Here is a 19,834-nt window from a genome sequence, read left to right on the forward strand (position 1 = left end):
AGAAGGAGGGGAGTTTAACAGCATTCGGCAGTTATTTGAGAGAAGTGGCATGGAAGGACTTGTGGAGGGTGCGTAATACTGATACATACTGTTTCTCCTGTTATTCGGCGACGTATGGCACTTTATCCCGTATTGATATGGCCCTGGGTAATGAAGCAATGGATAGGCTGGTACAGGAGGTGGATTATATGCCCAGAGTAGTGTCGGATCACAGCCCATTGGTAGTATCATTGCAAATTGAAGGCCTTGGGGAGATGGCTAAATTGGGGTGGAAGATTAATCCCTTCTGGTTCCAAATTCTTGATATGGGAAAGATTGGGGAAGAAATAAAGGAATTCTTTACATTTAATGATGGTAGTGCAGCGAAACATGTGGTTTGGGACACCATGAAAGCTTATTTGAGGGGAATATTATCCAAAGAGATATCTAGGCATAAAACACAAACAAGGGACGCTGACAAAGTGATATTTGAAGAATTGGGGGCGGCGGAGGCTGCACTGAGTAATTCGCGTACACAGGACAACATGAACCGTATGAAGGCGGCTCAGGAGGAGGTGAACAAATTGCACTTACACAGAGCTGAGAGGAAGAGGGCTTTCCAAAAAGAGGCCTTTTACGCGGAAGGAGAGAAGGTGGGCCACCTGCTATCAGTGATAACATCTGCACAGAGGGATTCATCACACGTATATGCCTTAGAATTGGAGAGTGGTAATATTGTAACACAGGGGGTCCAAATCTTGGAAGGTTTTAAGGGATTCTATAGCAGATTGTATACATCACAAACGGGGCACAGACAGGGAGAAATTGACAGATTTCTTGATGAGGCAAATTTACCCAGCCTAGAAGTTGGGGATAGAGATTGGTTAGATATGCCGCTTACGGTGGAGGAGCTGGAGGGGGTGCCTTGGGGTCCATGGCGGGGGGGAAAGCTCCGGGGGCTGATGGCATCCCTGTTGAGACCTATAGAACTCTTTCTGAGGAGCTGCTGCCTAAATTGCTGGGGGTATTTGAGGAGTCACTGGAGAGGGGAATATTGCCTACTTCCATGAGGGAGGCCATTATTGTGGTCATTCCTAAGCCCGAAAAAAACCCACGGTTACCGGAGTCGTATAGACCGATATCACTTTTAACAACTGATGTTAAGATCTTGGCCAAGGCCCTGGCGAACAGACTGACCAGGGTGATAGAAAAGGTGGTTCATTCGGACCAATCGGGCTTAATGCCTAATAAATCTACTGCCATCAACTTGAGGAGGCTATTTCTTAATATGCAGATCCCGGCAGAGAATGCTGGTAGGAGGGTAGTGGTTTCCCTCGATGCACATAAGGCCTTCGATAGTATAGAATGGCAATTCCTGTGGTCGGTGCTGAGTCGCTGCGGGTTTGGACCAGTTTTTATCTCGTGGGTGAGACTTCTATACTCCTCTCCAGTGGCTAAAATCAGGGTGAATAATGCAGTTTCTGGAGGCTTTCAACTGTTTCGGGGTACGAGGCAGGGGTGTCCGTTGTCCCCGTTGCTGTTTGCTCTGGCTGTGGAGCCTCTGGCAGCGGCTATTAGAGGGTCACAGACAGTAAAGGGGTTTGTATATGGGAAGAAGGAGGAAAAAATTGCTCTGTATGCCGACGACATTTTGCTTTTTCTAGAGGGGCCTGGGGAACCTTTAAAAAATGTAATTTCAATAATTGAAGGATTCGGACAAATTTCAGGATTGGTTATTAACTGGGATAAATCAAGTGTTTTGCAGGTGGATAGGGAAGTGGATTGTACGAGGGAGGTGGAGGAAAGTACAGAATTAAGGGTGATCTCACAATTTAAATATTTAGGGATCCAGGTATCCCTCCCTTTGACAAAATTTGAGGAGCTTAATCTTGAGCCAATATTGTCCAAACTACGAGCCAAGGTCTTGGCTTGGAATAAGTTGCATCTGTCAGTAGTGGGTAGAGTAAATCTCCTTAACCCCTTAAGCCCCGAGGGTGGTTTGCACGTTAATGACCGGGCCAATTTTTACAATTCTGACCACTGTCCCTTTATGAGGTTATAACTCTGGAACGCTTTGACGGATCTTGGCGATTCTGACATTGTTTTCTCGTGACATATTGTACTTCATGTTAGTGGTAAAATTTATTCGATATAACTTGCGTTTATTTGTGAAAAAAACGGAAATTTGGCGAAAATTTTGAAAATTTTGCAATTTTCCAACTTTGAATTTTTATGCCCTTAAATCACAGACATATGTCACGCAAAATACTTAATAAGTAACATTTCCCACATGTCTACTTTACATCAGCGCAATTTTGGAACCAAAATTTTTTTTTGTGACGGAGTTATAAGGGTTAAAAGTTGACCAGCAATTTCTCATTTTTACAACACCATTTTTTTTTAGGGACCACATCTCATTTGAAGTCATTTTGAGGGGTCTATATGATAGAAAATACCCAAGTGTGACACCATTCTAAAAACTGCACCTCTCAAGGTGCTCAAAACCACATTCAAGAAGTTTATTAACCCTTCAGGTGTTTCACAGGAATTTTTGGAATGTTTAAATAAAAATGAACATTTAACTTTTTTTCACACACAATTTATTTCAGCTCCAATTTGTTTTATTTTACAAAGGGTAACAGGAGAAAATGGACCCCCAAAGTTGTTGTACAATTTGTCCTGAGTACGCTGATACCCCATATGTGGGTGTAAACCATTGTTTGGGCGCATAGCAGAGCTTGAAAGGGAAGGAGCGCCATTTGACTTTTCAATGCAAAATTGACTGGAATTGAGATGAGACGCCATGTGGCGTTTGGAGAGCCCCTGATGTGCCTAAACACTGAAACCCCCTACAAGTGACACCATTTTGGAAAGTAGACCCCCTAAGGATCTTATCTAGATGTGTGGTGAGCACTTTGACCCACCAAGTGCTTCACAGAAGTTTATAATGCAGAGCCGTAAAAATAAAAAATCATATTTTTACACAAAAATTATCTTTTCGCCCCCAATTTTTTATTTTCCCAAGTGTAAGAGAAGAAATTGGACCCCAAAATATGTTGTGCAATTTGTCCTGAGTACGCTGATACCCCATATGTGGATGTAAACCATTGTTTGGGCGCATAGCAGAGCTTGAAAGGGAAGGAGCGCCATTTGACTTTTCAATGCAAAATTGACTGGAATTGAGATGAGACGCCATGTTGCGATTGGAGAGCCCCTGATGTGCCTAAACACTGAAACCCCCTACAAGTGACACCATTTTGGAAAGTAGACCCCCTAAGGAACTTATCTAGATGTGTTTTGAGAGCTTTGAACCCCCAAGTGTTTCACTACAGATTATAACGCAGAGCTGTGAAAATATATATATATTTTTTTTTCACAAAAATGATTTTTTAGCCCCCAGTTTTGTATTTTCACAAGGGTAACAATAAATTGGACCCCAAAATTTGTTGTCCAATTTGTCCTGAGTACGCTGATACCCCATATGTGGGGGGGAACCACTGTTTGGGCGCATGACAGAGCTCGGAAGGGAAGGAGCGCCATTTGGAATGCAGACTTAAATGGATTGGTCTGCAGCCGTCACGTTGCATTTGCAGAGCCCCTGATGTACCCAAACAGTACAAACCCCCCACAAGTGACCCCATATTGGAAACTAGACCCCCCAAGGAACTTATCTAGATGTGTTGTGAGAACTTTGAACCCCCAAGTGTTTCACTACAGTTTATAACGCAGAGCCGTGAAAATAAAACCTCTTTTTTTTTCTCTCAAAAATGATTTTTAGCCCCCCAAATTTTTAATTTTCCCAAGGATAACAAGAGAACTTGGACCCCAGAAGTTGTTGTTCAATTTGTCCCGAGTACGCTGATAACCCATATGTTGGGGTTAACCCCTTTTTGGGCGCACGGGAGAGCTCGGAAGGGAAGGAGCACTGTTTTACTTTTTCAACGCAGAATTGGCTGGAATTGAGATTGGACGCCATGTCGCGTTTGGAGAGCCCCTGATGTGCCTAAACAGTGGAAACTCCCCAATTCTACCTGAAACCCTAACCCAAACACACCCCTAACCCTAATCCCAACGGTAACCCTAACCACACCCCTAGCCCTGACACACCCATAATTCTAATCCAAACCGTAAATGTAATTCTAACCCTAACTTTAGCCCCAACCCTAACTTTAGCCCCAACCCGAACCCTAGCCCTAACCCTAACTCTAGCCCTAACCCTAACCCTAGCCCTAATGGGAAAATGGAAATAAATACATTTTTTTTAATTTTTATTATTTTTCCCTAACTAAGCGGGTGATGAAGGAGGGTTTGATTTACTTTTATAGCGTTTTTTATAGCGTATTTTTATGATTGGCAGCTGTCACACACTAAAAGACGCTTTTTATAGCAAAAAAGTTTTTGCGTCTCCACATTTTGAGACCTATAATTTTTCCACATTTTGCTCCACAGAGTCATGTGAGGTCTTGTTCTTTGCGGGACGAGTTGACGTTTTTATTGGTAACATTTTCGGACACGTGACCATTTTTGATCACTTTATTCCGATTTTTGTGAGGCAGAATGACCAAAAACCTGCTATTCATGAATTTCTTTTGGGAGAGGCATTTATACCGTTCCACGTTTGGTAAAATTGATAAAGCAGTTTTATTCTTCGGGTCAGTACGATTACAGTGATACCTCATTTATATCGTTTTTTTTTATGTTTTGGCGCTTTTATACGATAAAAGCTATTTTATAGAAAAAATAATTATTTTGGTATCGCTTTCTCAGGACTATAACTTTTTTTTATTTTTTTGCTGATGATGCTGTTTGGCGGCTTGTTTTTTGCGGGACAAGATGACGTTTTCAGCGGTACCATGATTATATCAGTCTTTTTGATCGCGTGTTATTCCACTTTTTGTTCGGCGGTATGGTAATAAAGCGTTGTTTTTTGCCTCGTTTTTTTTTTTTTTTTCTTAGTGTTTACTGAAGGGGTTAACTAGTGGGGCAGTTTTATAGGTTGGGTCGTTACGGACGCGGCGATACTAAATATGTGTACTTTTATTGTTTTGTTTTTTTTATTTAGATAAAGAAATGTATTTATGGGAATAATATATATATTTTTTTATTTATTTAGGAAATTTTTTTTTATTTTGTTTTACACATGTGGAAAATTTTTTTTTTTACTTTGTCCCAGGGGGGGACATCACAGATCGATGATCTGATAGTGTGCACAGCACTCTATCAGATCACCGATCTCACTGACAGGGCTGCAGGCTTACCAGCGTCTGCATTTAGCAGGCACTCGGTAAGCCACCTCCTTCCCTGCAGGACCCGGATGCCGCGGCCATCTTGGATCCGGGACCTGCAGGGAGGAAGGAGGTAGGAGACCCTTGCAGCAACGCGATCACATCGCGTTGCTCCGGGGGTCTCAGGGAAGCCCGCAGGGAGCCCCATCCCTGCGCGATGCTTCCCTATACCGCCGGTACACTGCGATCATGTTTGATCGCGGTGTGCCGGGGGTTAATGTGCCGGGGGCGGTCCGTGACCGCTCCTGGCACATAGTGCCGGATGTCAGCTGCGATAGGCAGCTGACACCCGGCCGCGATCGGCCGCACTCCCCCCGTGAGCGCGGCCGATCGCGTATGACGTACTATCCCGTCACCGGGAATTAAGTCCCAGGTCACCTTGACGGGATAGTACGTCATACGGGATTAAGGGGTTAAGATGGTTGTGATGCCACAGGGTTTGTATATTTTGCATAATTCTCCGGTATGGATCCCACTAACTAAATTCCGTAGATTAAGAACATTATTTGGAGAACTTGTATGGGGAGGGAGGAGTCCGAGAATTAGGCAGGAGATACTACAGAGACCGAAAGATGAGGGGGGACTTGCCCTGCCTAATCCCTGGTTATATTTTTTGTCTGCGCAGAGCCAACATCTTAGGGGATGGGGGAAAGGGCTTGAGAGGGGTCAAAGTCATAGCAGTCTGGAATACATTATTGGTGTTTGGCCCTTATCCCAAGGTCTAGAAGCAGGAATATTTGGGAAATCTGGAACTTGTCTTCACACTATAAATTTAATTCATAAGGTTTAGCAGAAGCTTAAACGAATAAGGGGAGTTACGAGATTCACAGAGTTTTCACCTATTTGGGATAACCCCTCTTTTCAAGAATTCAATCAAATGGAAGGAATGGGAGAGTGGAGGGAGAAAGATATTTGGTTGATAGGTCAGTTGATTCATGAGGGGAATCTTAAATCTTATGATAGGCTGCAGCAGGAATTTCAGTTCCCAGGGTTACAGGTATATCAGTATAGACGGGTTCAACACGCTTTTCAGGCGCAAAAAAGGAGAGGACCTATAAAGATTCAGATAGATTTAATGCTGGACTTTATATTAAATAACAACGGTACAAAGGGGGCAATATCCGGAATATATGGTGATTTACTACACACCTTTCTAATAGATTACCCGATTAAGGCCAGAGAGAAGTGGGAGGCCGAATTGGGGCAAATAGACGACGATAGGTGGGAATCTATATTGGAATACATACCCAGGCTGTCGATGAGTGAACCTGGGAGATTGTCGCAACTGTATATGGTAAATAGGGCTTATAGGACACCTGATATGCTGTTTAAAGCCGGGTTGAGAGGTGATTCTGGGTGCCCTCGGTGCTCAGTCTCAGGCAGGTATACTGCACATGCTGTGGCTTTGTCCCAGACTATTTGCATACTGGGTTGTGGTGCTGAACCAGATAGGGGTGATATATGGGTGCTCGATTCCCAGGGATCCGGTGGTTTGTGTACTTGGGTATGTGGAGGAAATCATGACTGATGAAACTACTAAAATGGCTATAGCTAGATTATTATTCATTGCACGAAAGGTGATTGCAAGGTATTGGATAAGGGAGGAACCTCCTACTAGACGAGAATTTATTGCGCAGGTGAATCATATTGTCCATCTCGAAAAAAGCATATATAATAAGAGGAATAAGATGGGTTTTTTTCAAAAGTTATGGCAGCCATGGCTAGATGGGAACGACTGAGAAATTGTGGTAAAATGATGCTAATAGTGGAATATGTATGTGATATTTATTCCCTTCTTTTTAGGTGTATTGTATGGTGGGAGTTGGTCTTCCAGAGGGGTGGGGGGGAGGGAGGGGTTGTTTCTTTTAAATCAAAAACACAAATGTACCCTGTTATTTGAATGGATTTTATTGTCTTTCTTATGCATAATAACAATAAAAATATTTGGTTCAAAGAATTAGAGCATGAAGTACGAATAATTAGATTGCTTCATCACATCAGAAATATTGCAAGGATAACAAATGGTGTATGTCAATCACTAATGCCTTGTAAAACACCTATTATATAACATTAACTACATTAACTACTGATAGTTCGCCGCAAAAAAAAAAAGCAGAAAGGAAATTCCGGATAAATTTCACCCTTGAGGTAATGCCCCCGAAACCTTCTTGTACAAGTATTAAATTAAATTATTATGGATTATATAGTATTACTAGCTGAAGAGCCCAGCGTTGCCTGGGCATAGTAAATATCTGTGGTTAGTTATAGTGCTCTTATTTTCCCATCACGCCTCTCATTTTCCCCCTCACATCTCTCATTTTCTCCCTCACTCCTCTTATTTTCCCCCTCACTCCTCTCATTCCCCCCTAACACTTGTCATTTCGACCTCACATCTGTCAATTTCCGATCACTCCACTATTTTCCCTCACTCCTCTCATTTTGCATTCACACCTTTTCATTTTCACCTCACACCTCTCATTTTCACCTCAGTATATACATGTTTGTCATCTCCCTTATATATAGTATACACCTGTATGTCATCTCCAGAATCCCAAAGTGTCTATCAGCCATATCCTCCTTCTTCTCCTCTCGCTTCCTCAAGCTCAATGTGGACAAATCTGAACTAATTATCTTTCCTCACTCTCGCATATCTTGCCTACCTGACCTATCTATCAAAATAAATGAAATCACACTTTCCCCTGTCCCCAAAATCCGCTGCCTCGGAGTAACCCTTGACTCTGCCCTGTCCTTCAAACCGCACATCCAAGCTCTCGCCACCTCCTGTCGCCTCCAGCTCAAAAATATTTCCAGAATCCGTCCTTTCCTCAACCCACACTCTACCAAAATGCTCGTGCATGCCCTAATCATCTCCCGCCTCGACTACTGCAACATACTCCTCTGTGGCCTACCTTCTAACACTCTCGCACCCCTCCAGTCCATCCTTAACTCTGCTGCCCGTCTAATTAATCTCTCTCCTCGCTACACTCCTGCTTCCCCTCTTTGCAAATCCCTTCACTGGCTCCCAATTTCTCAGCGTATCCAGTTTAAATTACTAACACTGACCTACAAAGCCATCCATAATCTTTCTCCTCCGTATATTTCCACACTAATCTCTCAATATCTTCCCTCACGTAATCTCCGGTCCTCCCAAGACCTCCTCCTTTCCTCCACGCTTATTCGCTCCTCACCCAATCGCATCCAAGACTTCTCCCGAATATCACCCATCCTCTGGAATTCAGTGCCCCAACAAATCTGGTTATCCACTACATTTGGATCCTTCAAAAGAAACCTGAAAACCCATCTCTTCAAAGAAGCTTACAGCCTGTAAAGACTACACGGCCACCTCAACACCACTGGAGCTACTGCAACCCTTGACCTACTGTCTCCTTCCCCACAATCCTGTAGATTGTAAGCCCGCAAGGGCAGGGTCCTCTTCCCGCTGTACCAGTCTGTCATTGTTAGTTTTGTTTACTGTAAGTGATATTTGTATTTTGATGTAACCCCTTCTCATGTACAGCACCATGGAATTAATGGTGCTATATAAATAAACAATAATAATAATAATAATCTCCTGTATATAATATATACCTGCTGTCATGTCCCCTGTATATAGTATATACCTGTATGTCATCTCCTCCTGTATATAGTATATACCTGTATGTCATCTCCTCCTATACATAGCATATACCTGTATGTCATCTCCTCCTGTATATACTATATACCTGTAGGTAATCTGCTCCTGTATATAGTATATACCTGTATGTCATCTCCTGCTGTATGTATTATGTACCTGTATGTCGTCATCTCTATATAGTATATACCTGTGTGTCATCTCCTCCTGTATATAGTATATATCTGTATGTCATCTCCTCCTGTATTAGACCTCATTCACACGTTATTTGGTCAGTATTTTTACCTCAGTATTTGTAAGCTAAATTGGCAGCCTGATAAATCCCCAGCCAACAGGAAGCCCTCCCACTGGCAGTATATATTAGCTCACACATACACATAATAGACAGGTCATGTGACTGACAGCTGCCAGATTCCTATATGGTACATTTGTTGCTCTTGTAGTTTGTCTGCTTATTAATCAGATTTTTATTTTTGAAGGATAATACCAGACTTGTGTGTGTTTTAGGGCGAGTTTCGTGTGTCAAGTTGTGTGTTGAGTTTTGTGTGGCGACATGCGTGTAGCAACTTTTTGTGTCGAGTTGCATGTGACAGGTTAGTGTAGCAAGTTGTGTGCAGCAGGTTTTGCGCGTGGCGAGTTTTATGTGTGGTGCCTTTTGAGTATGTTCAAGTTTTGTGTGAGGCAACTGTTGCATGTGTTGCAACTTTTGTGCATGTGGCAATTTTTCCGCGTGTGCAAGTTTTGCGTGTGGCGAGTTTTCCATGAGGTGAGTTTTGCACGTGTGGCGAGTTTTGAGCGGCGACTTTTGTGTTTCTACTTTTATGTGGCGAGGTTGGTGTATGTGTGGTGAAATGTGCGCTGAGGGTGGTATATGTGTTCGGGCACGTGGTAGTGTGTGGCGCATTTTGTGTGTGTGTTCATATCCCCGTGGTGGTGTGGTGATTATCCCATGTCGGGGCCCCACCTTAGCAACTGTACAGTATATACTCTTTGGCGCCATCGCTCTCATTCTTTAAGTCCCCCTTGTTCACATCTGGCAGCTGTTAATTTGCCTCCAACACTTTTCCTTTCATTTTTTCCCCATTATGTAGATAAGGGCAAAATTGTTTGGTGAATTGGAAAGCGCGGGGTTAAAATTTCACCTCACAACATAGCTTTGACGCTCTCGGGGTCCAGACGTGTGACTGTGCAAAATTTTGTGGCTGTAGCTGCGACGGTTCAGATGCCAATCCCGGACATACACACATTCAGCTTTATATATTAGATAGGAGGAGTTCCATCTACCCCAGATTTTCTCAAATTTGCCTGGACATCCTCTGTTCTGGTACAGTGTTCGTTCATACGGGATAATTGAGTTCACCAAGTCAACCCACGCTCTAAGAGATGGGCTAGAACCACCCATCCACCGTAACGCTACCACCTTCCGTGCCATGAAGAGTGCCTCGCGTAAAAAGATTCCAGTATAATGGTCCCAGGTTTCCGCATCCCACACCCCAAATAGGCAGGTCAGTGGCTCAAGTGGAACAGGAATCGACAGTAAAGATGTTAATAGTGTCGTCACCTCTTTCCAATAATGAAGAACAGGACACTTCCAAATCATATGAATGAAATCTGCACCACTTGAGTGACACCTTAAACAATCTGATGAGTGGAGGCGACCCATTTTAAAAAGACGAGTTGGAGTCAGATAGGACTGGTATATAATATATAACTGGGTCATCCTATTATTAATTGATGGGGAGACTTTAGATGGAGATTCCAGAATATCTTCCCATTCTTCTCCCAGTACATCAGGAAGAAGTCCCTCCCATTTCCCTTTAATAGAATTTATAGTAGGCCGCATACCTGTGGATAACAGATAAGTATATAAAGAAGAAATAAGTCCTTGGGGACCTTGCGAATTGAGAATTCCTATTAAGGGTAAGGATGAAATAGCTTGACCTGCACCCACATTCCGCATGTGCGATTGGAAAGCTGATCTTAGCTGTAGATAACGGAAGAATTGATCTCGGTATGTTATAAGTGTTTTGTATTTGTTCAAAGGATATGAAGACCCCCTGGTTATGTACATTACCCACCGAGAGAACACCATATGAAATCCAAAAATCCGCGGATGGGTGATTCAGCAATCCCGGAAAATAACTATTATTCCACAGTGGCATTTCAGCTACTATATCTACAAATTTAGTGACCTTTTTAATTTGTCTCTATATTAAGCGTGCCAGCCGGAGTAAAGGTAACAACCAAGGGGCATTGACTTTCTCTAGCTCCAGAAACCCCAATGGACAATCAGAGTGTAGCAGATGGCTCTCAGAGTTAGGTAAAAAACTATTGGGCATCCATTTATTTATCACCTTGGCTTGCCCGGCGAGATAATATAGGTAAAAGTCCGGCAGAGCCGCCGCCCCCCCCCCCCCCCCCGCTTCGGTCTCTGCAGAGCAGATAGCTTAAGTTTAGGCCTAGCCTTTCCCCATATAAAGGACGTAATTAAGGAGTTTAAAGTTGCAAAGAGGGATTTAGGTATTGGCACAGCACTATGTTGAAAGCAATAACTTAACTTGGGGAGTAATATCATTTTGATTAGATTAATACGACCGGCAACAGAGAGTGGGAGTTTGTCCCAGGTTGCAAATTTAGATTTGACCAGATCCAATAATGGGTAAATATTAAGTTGCAAATCCAACCGACTATACTGAGACATGTGGATACCTAAATATTTAAAGTTAGAGACAATGGGCAGCGGCGAGAGAGTTTCAAGACATGATATTGGGGTATGAGAGAGAGGCATCAGAGCAGATTTATCCCAGTTTATATAAAGACCGGAAAATTTACTAAATTTATCTATAGTCGTTATTACTTGCGACAGCGTTTCCTGTGTCTTATCCATGAATATCACCATATCATCAGCGTAAAGACCAATAATGTCCACTCAATCCGCGATATGTATGCCCTTAATATTAATGGAAGATCGTATACGTATTGCCAAAGCCTCTATCGCTAAGGCAAATAGAGCCGAGGATAGAGGACATCCCTGGCGAGTTCCCCTGTGTAAGGAAAAAGGCTCAGAAATAGAATTATTCACAACCATACGTGCCCTGGGTTTCGTATATAATATATCTATCCCTCTCAGAAATTTATCCCCAAAACCGTATTTCCGCAAACATGCAGAGAGAAAGGGCCACTCAAGAGAATCAAAAGCCTTAGCCGCGTCCAGCGATGCCAGTGCCCAATTATCTGGTTCTAGAGAACTGCATTGAATGACTGACTGAACCCGCTTGATATTGATGGAAGTACTTTTTCCAGGCATAAAACCCGTTTGGTCTGGATGTATAAGGTCCAGTATAATCGTATTCAGCCTAGTAGCAAGTAAAAATTTTATAATCTACGTTTACTAGAGATATGGGTCGATACGATCCACAGTCCAAAGGGTCCTTCCCCTCTTTCCTAAGCACAATAATGTTTGCATCATAAAATGTTTTGGGTATAGACCCTCCCTCCCATATTCCTTTAAGTACCTTCAATAAAAGTGATGCCAGCTTATCTCGATATTTCCTATACAACTCAATAGGAAACCCATCAGGTCCCGGGGCCTTCCCAGTAGCCATATCCGCTATAGCGTGTTCTACTTCCTCCAAAGTAAACTCTGCATCCATAAAGGCCCGCTGGGTTGGGGTTAATGAGGGAAACACTATATCCAATAAGTAATCTAAACATTCAGAAACATCAAGACCACTACTAGATTCATATAATGATTTATAGTAATCATGAAAACACCGAAGTATCCCATCAGTGGAAGATACTAATGAGCCATCCGGTGCACGAATCTGCAGTATTGTATTAGAGGCATTATGTTGGCGTACTAAAAAAGCCAGAAGCGTGCTGGCCTGATTCCCCAGTTCAAAGTAGGATTGACGGGTAAAAAATAATTTGCGTTTTGACTTAACGTCTGCGTGCTGAGTATACAACCTCTGGGAAGTAAGCCATTCAACCCTGTTACCGCTAGCTTGATTAGCTATATATGCGGCTTCCGAGTTTTTCAATTGCTGCTCTATCTCGTCATCCTCCCTCGCCATTATCCTTTTGATATAAGAGATTGTGGAGGACAAGCATCCCCTTAAATATGCCTTTAGGGTATCCCAGAACAGGCCAAGATTTTGGGGTTCCGGATGAGTTGAAATGAAACAGTTTAACTGGTCGACCGTCCTGTCACTGGAATCTATTAATTTCAACCAGAAAGTGTTCAATTTCCAGGATATGTTATTATTATTGGATTGACCATATTTAAGTTTAAGAATAACCGGACTGTGATCTGAAATCCCCCTATTGTCATGTTCAACGCTATCCACCCCCAATGCCAAGCCACTAGACCCAAATATATAGTCTATACGGGATAGAGATCGCTTAGTAGACGAGTGGCAAGTATATCCCCTAGCCTCAGGGTGACTCATTCTCCATAGGTCCAGCCACCCGTTACCACCCATAAACAGCGCCAATTGGGAAGGGGGCTGAGGTGAGGGCTCCCCAGATATTGTCATCCAGTCTCAATCTATCTAGGGAATTATCCATAACTAAATTAAAATCATCCATACAGATAACATTAGCATCAGGATAATTTAGGGAAAAACCCATTGCCATACGGAGGACTGACATGTTAGCAGGGGGGGGGGGGGGTTATAGACACATTAATATCACATATTCACGCGAATTGATGAATGCATGCACAAAGACAAAGCGACCCTCAGGATCTCGCCGTGCCTCTCTGGCCTCCCATCTAACGTCCCTGTGTATTAGCAGGGAGACCCCTCTTGAGTAGCTGGTATGAAACTCATGAAGAGACCACTGTACCCACGGTTTTTGTGTACGTCGAGCCGTATCTCTAGTCAAATGCGTCTCCACCAGTGCCACAACATGAGGGCGGTAACGCCTAATCTGGGAAAATACCTTGATTTTCTTCCGGGGAGTCTTAATACCTCGTATATTCCATGTCATACATACTGTATAATCTCAGACCCCATGTTTATATGTGAAAGAAAGAAAGAATAATGTGCAGCACAACTCGGGTTAGGCTCAGAAACATCACACAGAGTGCAAAGATAGTATTGGCAGCGACTATGTACATCAAACAATCAAAACTGGTATAGAAAACCAAACTAAACAAAAACTTGAACAATGGAGGAGTAAGGTCCTATACTCCTGCAGTCAAATATAGAAGGGGATACCCTCACTGAATCCAGCGTCCGGTATTGTTGATAACCTCAGCACCTAACATAAGGAGCTCCATTTATATTGCCATTAGACAAAGGCACAAATTAGGAGTCTTTCACATTAGAAGCCCTGCGAGACCGCAACCATTTGGCTACCTCCGCCAGGTCTGAAAAGAATATAGAGGAACCATCATGGACAATGCGGAGCCGGGCTGGATAGAGCATGGAGTAGATAATATTCTTATCTCTAAGTTGCTTCTTGATGTCCATGAACCGTGCCCGCTGCTTTTGGAGTTCCATGGAGAAATCCGGGAAAATCGATATGGTAGCATTGTTGAATTTAATAGGGCACTTCTGCCGCGCCAAACGAAGAACAGCATCTCTGTCCCTACAATTGAGGAGACGTGCCAGGAAAGGTCGAGGCAGGGTTCCAGGGGGAAGAGGTCTTGTTGTGACCCTATGGGCCCTCTCCACTGCGAATGTTGCGGAGAATACATCCCCCAGGGAGGTCTTAAGCCAGTCTTCCAGAAATTGTTCGGGTTGCTGATTCTCCGAACGCTCCGGCAGACCGATAATTTGAATATTATTGCGGCGAAGCCTGTTCTCCAAATCATCCGCCTTTTGTTTCCAGGCGTTTACAGAGCCAGCGGCTTTTGTCAGTTTAGCCTCCATAGGGGTAATGGTGTCCTCGATATGAGACACTCTTGTTTCAACCTCTGAAATACGCCCTCTCATAGCTTGCATATCATGCCGCAAACGACTCACTTCAGTATGCACATCCTCTATTTTTTCCGTGAGAGATGATCTAGTGAGGGATATAGCCTGCATTAATTGTTCGGATGCCTGTTTGAGTCAGTTCATCCTGTTCTCCCTCCTCATTACTATCAGAGAGACGATTTTTGCGCTGGACCTGTGCAGGGTTATTTCTGAGAGTGCATACATTATCAGGGGGATCATCCCTGGCATACTTCTTTAGTTTGTCAGCAGCCCCTGCTCATTTGGAGTGATGCATGGCAGGCAGCAAAAAGGGCTCCACTGGTTAATTACAGTTATACACGCAGATGTTCCGCTCTCAAATTTCAGACACAGCAGAGTTAAATGCAGGATCCCAGAGAGACCACTGGAGGAGCAGCTTTGATAAGTAGACAGGCAGCAGTTTGATGTGCACCCAGGCTTTGTCTGACAGTGCAGATCTACAGTCTCCGCAGGGAGGGGGTTAATCCCTCTAAAGTTATGGCGCCGGCAGGAGAAGTGTTTATATGGCAGAGGGGCGAAGGGCCCAATCTTCCAGGGCACACACCGCGCCCCCCCCCCCCCCGTATTGTTCCAGATTATCAGCTCACCTTCTGCGCTGCACCGCAGTTGTGGCTAGATTAGATGAATCTGTGCTGCACTTTATGTACATGCTCAGTAGTGACCAGTGCTGTGGGGTCGTAGCTGAGATGAATCTGTGCTGCACTTTGTGTACATGCTCAGTAGTGACCAGTGCTGTGGGGTCATAGATGAGCTGAATCTGTGCTGCACTTTATGTACATGCTCAGTAGTGACCAGTGCTGTGGGATCGTAGCTGAGATGAATCTGTGCTGCACTTTATGTACATGCTCAGTAGTGACCAGTGCTGTGGGGTCGGGAGTCTGGGAAATGGAGGAGTCGAAGGTTTTACTTAGCGACTCCACAGCCCTGCATACTAGTTATGATCTACCTATGAGCATCTTAATGTGATTTTGAGACATGGGAGCAAATTTTCTAATACAAATGCGTCAGAATTTTTGCTCTTAAGATAGAATTCTGGCAGAAATGACCCACATTTTTATTTGGTTTGTTTTCTAATGGCTAACTTTTTTTTTTTTTTTTTTTTTTACCGTACAGCGCCGATCTTAATTAGTACAAGTTAGACTGATGGTTGAGCAGGAGCTATATGCCCCCAATGGACCAACGTTAAAGTAGCAAAAGTTGCAACATTTTTATGCAACTAACTAATGTTTTTGTGCCAATAAGCTGGTGACTTGGGGCCTTTGTCTCACTAGACACCAAATCTAATCATTCACTGAGCACCATTGTGGTGACGGTCGCTCATCTTTAGACTGCTTGGACTAGGTTTATGCTAAGGAAACAGGTGCTGTTGCAATAGAGTGGAGTCATGGGCTGTTCTTGATATTTTGCAGGTATGAATATCACTGGGCAGATGGCACAAACATAAAAAAGCCCATCAAGTGTTCTGCTCCCAAGTATATTGATTATCTGATGACCTGGGTTCAAGACCAACTGGATGATGAAACTCTATTTCCCTCCAAGATCGGTAAGTGATTCTGGAGTCACCAGGATGTGATTGCTGTAAGATCTAAGTAATGAGTGTAAGTTTAGCTTCATAACCTTCTGTTGCGATATGTGACGGTCACCCATGCCACCAGCGGTGTGCCCACTGTGTTGGGTTATTGGGTTGGCACGTACACAAGTCACTTCATGCAGGGTTGCCGGACGCCCTGTGTCGCCCGCCTAGTACTCGCTGTGTGCGATCAGTGACTTCGGCGGGCTCGAATACTATGTTCATGTCCCCTCACCTGTATTTTTCGTGGCTGTTCGACAGCTGCAGTACATGCTGGGATCCATGCACATGTTGAGGTTGTCGAACAGTCACGAGCCATGCAGCTGCTGGGGCTCAAACATATTTATCGAGCAAGCCGAAGTCACCAGGTTAGCACCCGAGCATGCTCCGATAACCCCTTATAGGAAGCACTATTTAGTAAGGAGTTGACTTTCCGTTTTTGTTTTTATTTTCTCCTTCTTTCCTGAGCGATTGCTTTACTTTCCCAACATCCTAGTGGTATGACGGCTTATTAATTGTGGGATGAGTTGTAGTTTGAAATGACTCGATTTATTTTACGATATGATGTACTGAAAAATGAGAGTAAATAATTAAATGCAGTGAAATGGTTAAAAACAATCCAGAATTCTGCTGTTTTGTTTGTATTTTCGTCATTCATTGTGCTGTAAACATGACCTAGTAACGCAGGTATGTTTGATTGATGTAGAAAAATTCTGAACTTTGCAAACTTTTATATTTTGGTAAAAAAAAATTAGACTTTTTTTTTTTTTTTCTTCTTAGCTCCCATAGGCGAGCTGAATCTGCAGTCGTTGTACCCCTTTTACTATCTACTGCAATCGCAGTGTTTTAGTACATGGTGTAACTGACATTCTCTAATAGAGCCAAGCCTGCCGCTGGGCATCGTAGGAGTGCGAGGATGGCAGTGACAGGTAGTGGGGGGCTGCAGTGGGCTCCTCATTGTCATGGTGAATAATGAGCTGCCCACAATCCCATTACAGTGATCACAATGGGAGCCGGCTCTCCATGGCAGTACATACCGCTGTAGTTGATTGACCGCTGCATTAAGTTGCTAAACAGCAGCAGTCAGAGCTAGCTCCGGTCACTGCTGTTACAGGCTGATGCTGACAGTGCCATACAGTCGGCGTCTGCCGGTTAAGGATCAGGCTCCGCTCCTTACCCAACGCCATACACTCTGCACGCGGCCTGTGATGAAATTCTACTTGTTGGGTGTCGGACAGTTTCTTTCTTGGGGTGCGCATTGCTCAGTGCACATAATCCTACCACAGGGAGGACATCTGCATTGACACCTAACTGGTAAATTAAACATTTGGGGCGAAATTTTTATTTTTGCTTGAGATTTGGCTTTAAAATCCATGACTCCGTCATGTTCCCAAGGCCTGATGCACAGATCGATTGGCTTTCCCCATTCTGGCTACTTATCTGTATTTTATGACTGTTTATAGTGCCAGGTTGTCGCAAAAGCCAGGTGCCATCCATCTTCCCACAGTTAATCATTGTAGGTTTATTATACTGATCTCTTGGCGTGGTCCACACTTCCCCATTTGCCGTCGTCTGTCCTCTACTGATAATTGTACAGTACGTTGTGATCATTAATAGGTAACACTTCCCAATCTTCACACGTGTAGCCCTGCTCCGTGTAGACTCCATGTGAACCAACTCATGGGCCATAACCATAAATCCAGGCTGTGTAGCTAGACGGAGACCCCTGATGTTGGCTAAAAGCTGATTTTCAGTGACTTCTTTCTAATAATGATACAAGGCCAAACCTTCAGGCTGCCGTCGGGTGGTGATCCTTCTTAGACCAGCCCTGGGTGTGCAAAAATGTTCTGTAATGGGAAGGAAAAACTGCAAGAGCCCAAGCACGGCCTGTACGATGGCTTAATCCTGCATTGTGAGGCACAATAACGTCTCCGCGTGCAGACCTACCTCAGGAGGAGGCCTGAATGGTCAAGCATGGCTACTTTTGCCGACATGCCCCATAATAAAGCAATAATGGTCCTGCCATCACTCTGGGTGGGTGGGGGTGTAAACGAGACCCCAGCGGTGCTGAAGATTAGGAAGGAAGCATCAGACTTTATATTAAGTACCTGTAAACAGTCGGGCACACTGCCCTTTTATGTTGCCCTATTCTAAAGGTTTCCACACATTAGGTCGTTTGGTCGGCAGCCATCTCCTCCTACTCTCCCACACCAGGCTCCTTGGTTAGCGGTTTATGTGCTGGAAAACAAATAGATCGGCCATTGGAAATCTGGCAGGTTGGAACCTTCCCTAATCTGTTGGTGAAGAGCCAGGAGGCCCTGTGCACATTAGACTATTGGCCGATATCGGCAATTTCACACTACTTTGTTCTAGTCTGCCTGGAGGCCTTTGAACTAAAGCTGTCCGATCTCACCATTTATCTAATCTGCACGGAGCCTCCCTCCATGGGACATTAGGAGTGGTCTTCTGTTCTCTGGGAGATAAGACGCTGCCAGAGGGGTCTATTGGCAGCGCACTCCCCTCTTTCTACCAATAACACATTGGCAGAGTGCCTGGAGAGAGGTGTCTGATGGGTATTGATTATTTCATTTGTTCCACTCTATGCCTAATTGGCCTAGTTTTTTGGGGGGTGATGGTTTATTGGTCATGTTATGTTTTTCACATGTTTTTAAATATTGTTTTGTCTTGAGGTGCAATAAAGGTTTTTTTCTTACCGTATATATTCGAGTATAAGCCGACCCCCCCTAATTTTGCCGCAAAAAACTGGGAAAACTTAATGATTCGAGTATAATCCTAGGGTAGGAAATGCAGCAGCTACCGGTAAATGTCAAAAGTAAAAATAGATACCAATAAAAGTAAAATTAATTGAGACATCAGTAGGTTAAGTGTTTTTGAATATCCATATTGAATCAGGAGCCCCATATAATGCTCCATAAAGTTTATGATGGCCCCATAAGATGCTCCATATTAAAATATGCCCCATATAATCCTGGATAAAGGTTAATAATGGCCCCATAAGATGCTCCATAGATATATTTGCCCAATATAATGCTGCACAAATGTTGATTATGGCCCCATAAGATGCTCCATACAGACACTTGCCCCATATAATGCTGCACAAACGTTAATTATGGCCCCTTAAGAAGCTCCATAAAGATATTTGCTCCATATAGTGCTGCACAAACGTTATGGCCCAATAAGATGCTCCATACAGACATTTGCCCCATATAATGCTGCACAAACGTTATGGCCCCATAAGGCCTCTTTCACACTTCAGTTGTTTGGCGTCAGTCTAAAACCGCCAGTTTCCTCAAATAACGGATCCGTCATTTTTTTTTGGCGGATCCGTTATTTTCCCATAGACTTGCATTGGCGATGGATTGTGACGGATGGTCGTCCGTTCCATCCG

At 43.7% G+C, this 19,834-nt stretch overlaps 1 protein-coding gene across 1 annotated transcript in view; it reads left to right on the plus strand.

Moving 5' to 3' along the window:
* Positions 1 to 19,834, plus strand: part of LOC143775233 (MOB kinase activator 1A) — a 65,300-nt gene that overhangs the window by 22,029 nt on the left and 23,437 nt on the right. The window contains exon 4 of the mRNA XM_077263113.1: positions 16,265 to 16,398. Coding sequence (XP_077119228.1) covers positions 16,265 to 16,398 — 134 coding nt within the window. The remainder of the gene's footprint in view (positions 1 to 16,264; positions 16,399 to 19,834) is intronic.

Source organism: Ranitomeya variabilis, chromosome 5 (assembly GCF_051348905.1).
Source record: "Ranitomeya variabilis isolate aRanVar5 chromosome 5, aRanVar5.hap1, whole genome shotgun sequence".
In the NCBI taxonomy this organism is placed as follows: Eukaryota; Metazoa; Chordata; class Amphibia; order Anura; family Dendrobatidae; genus Ranitomeya; species Ranitomeya variabilis.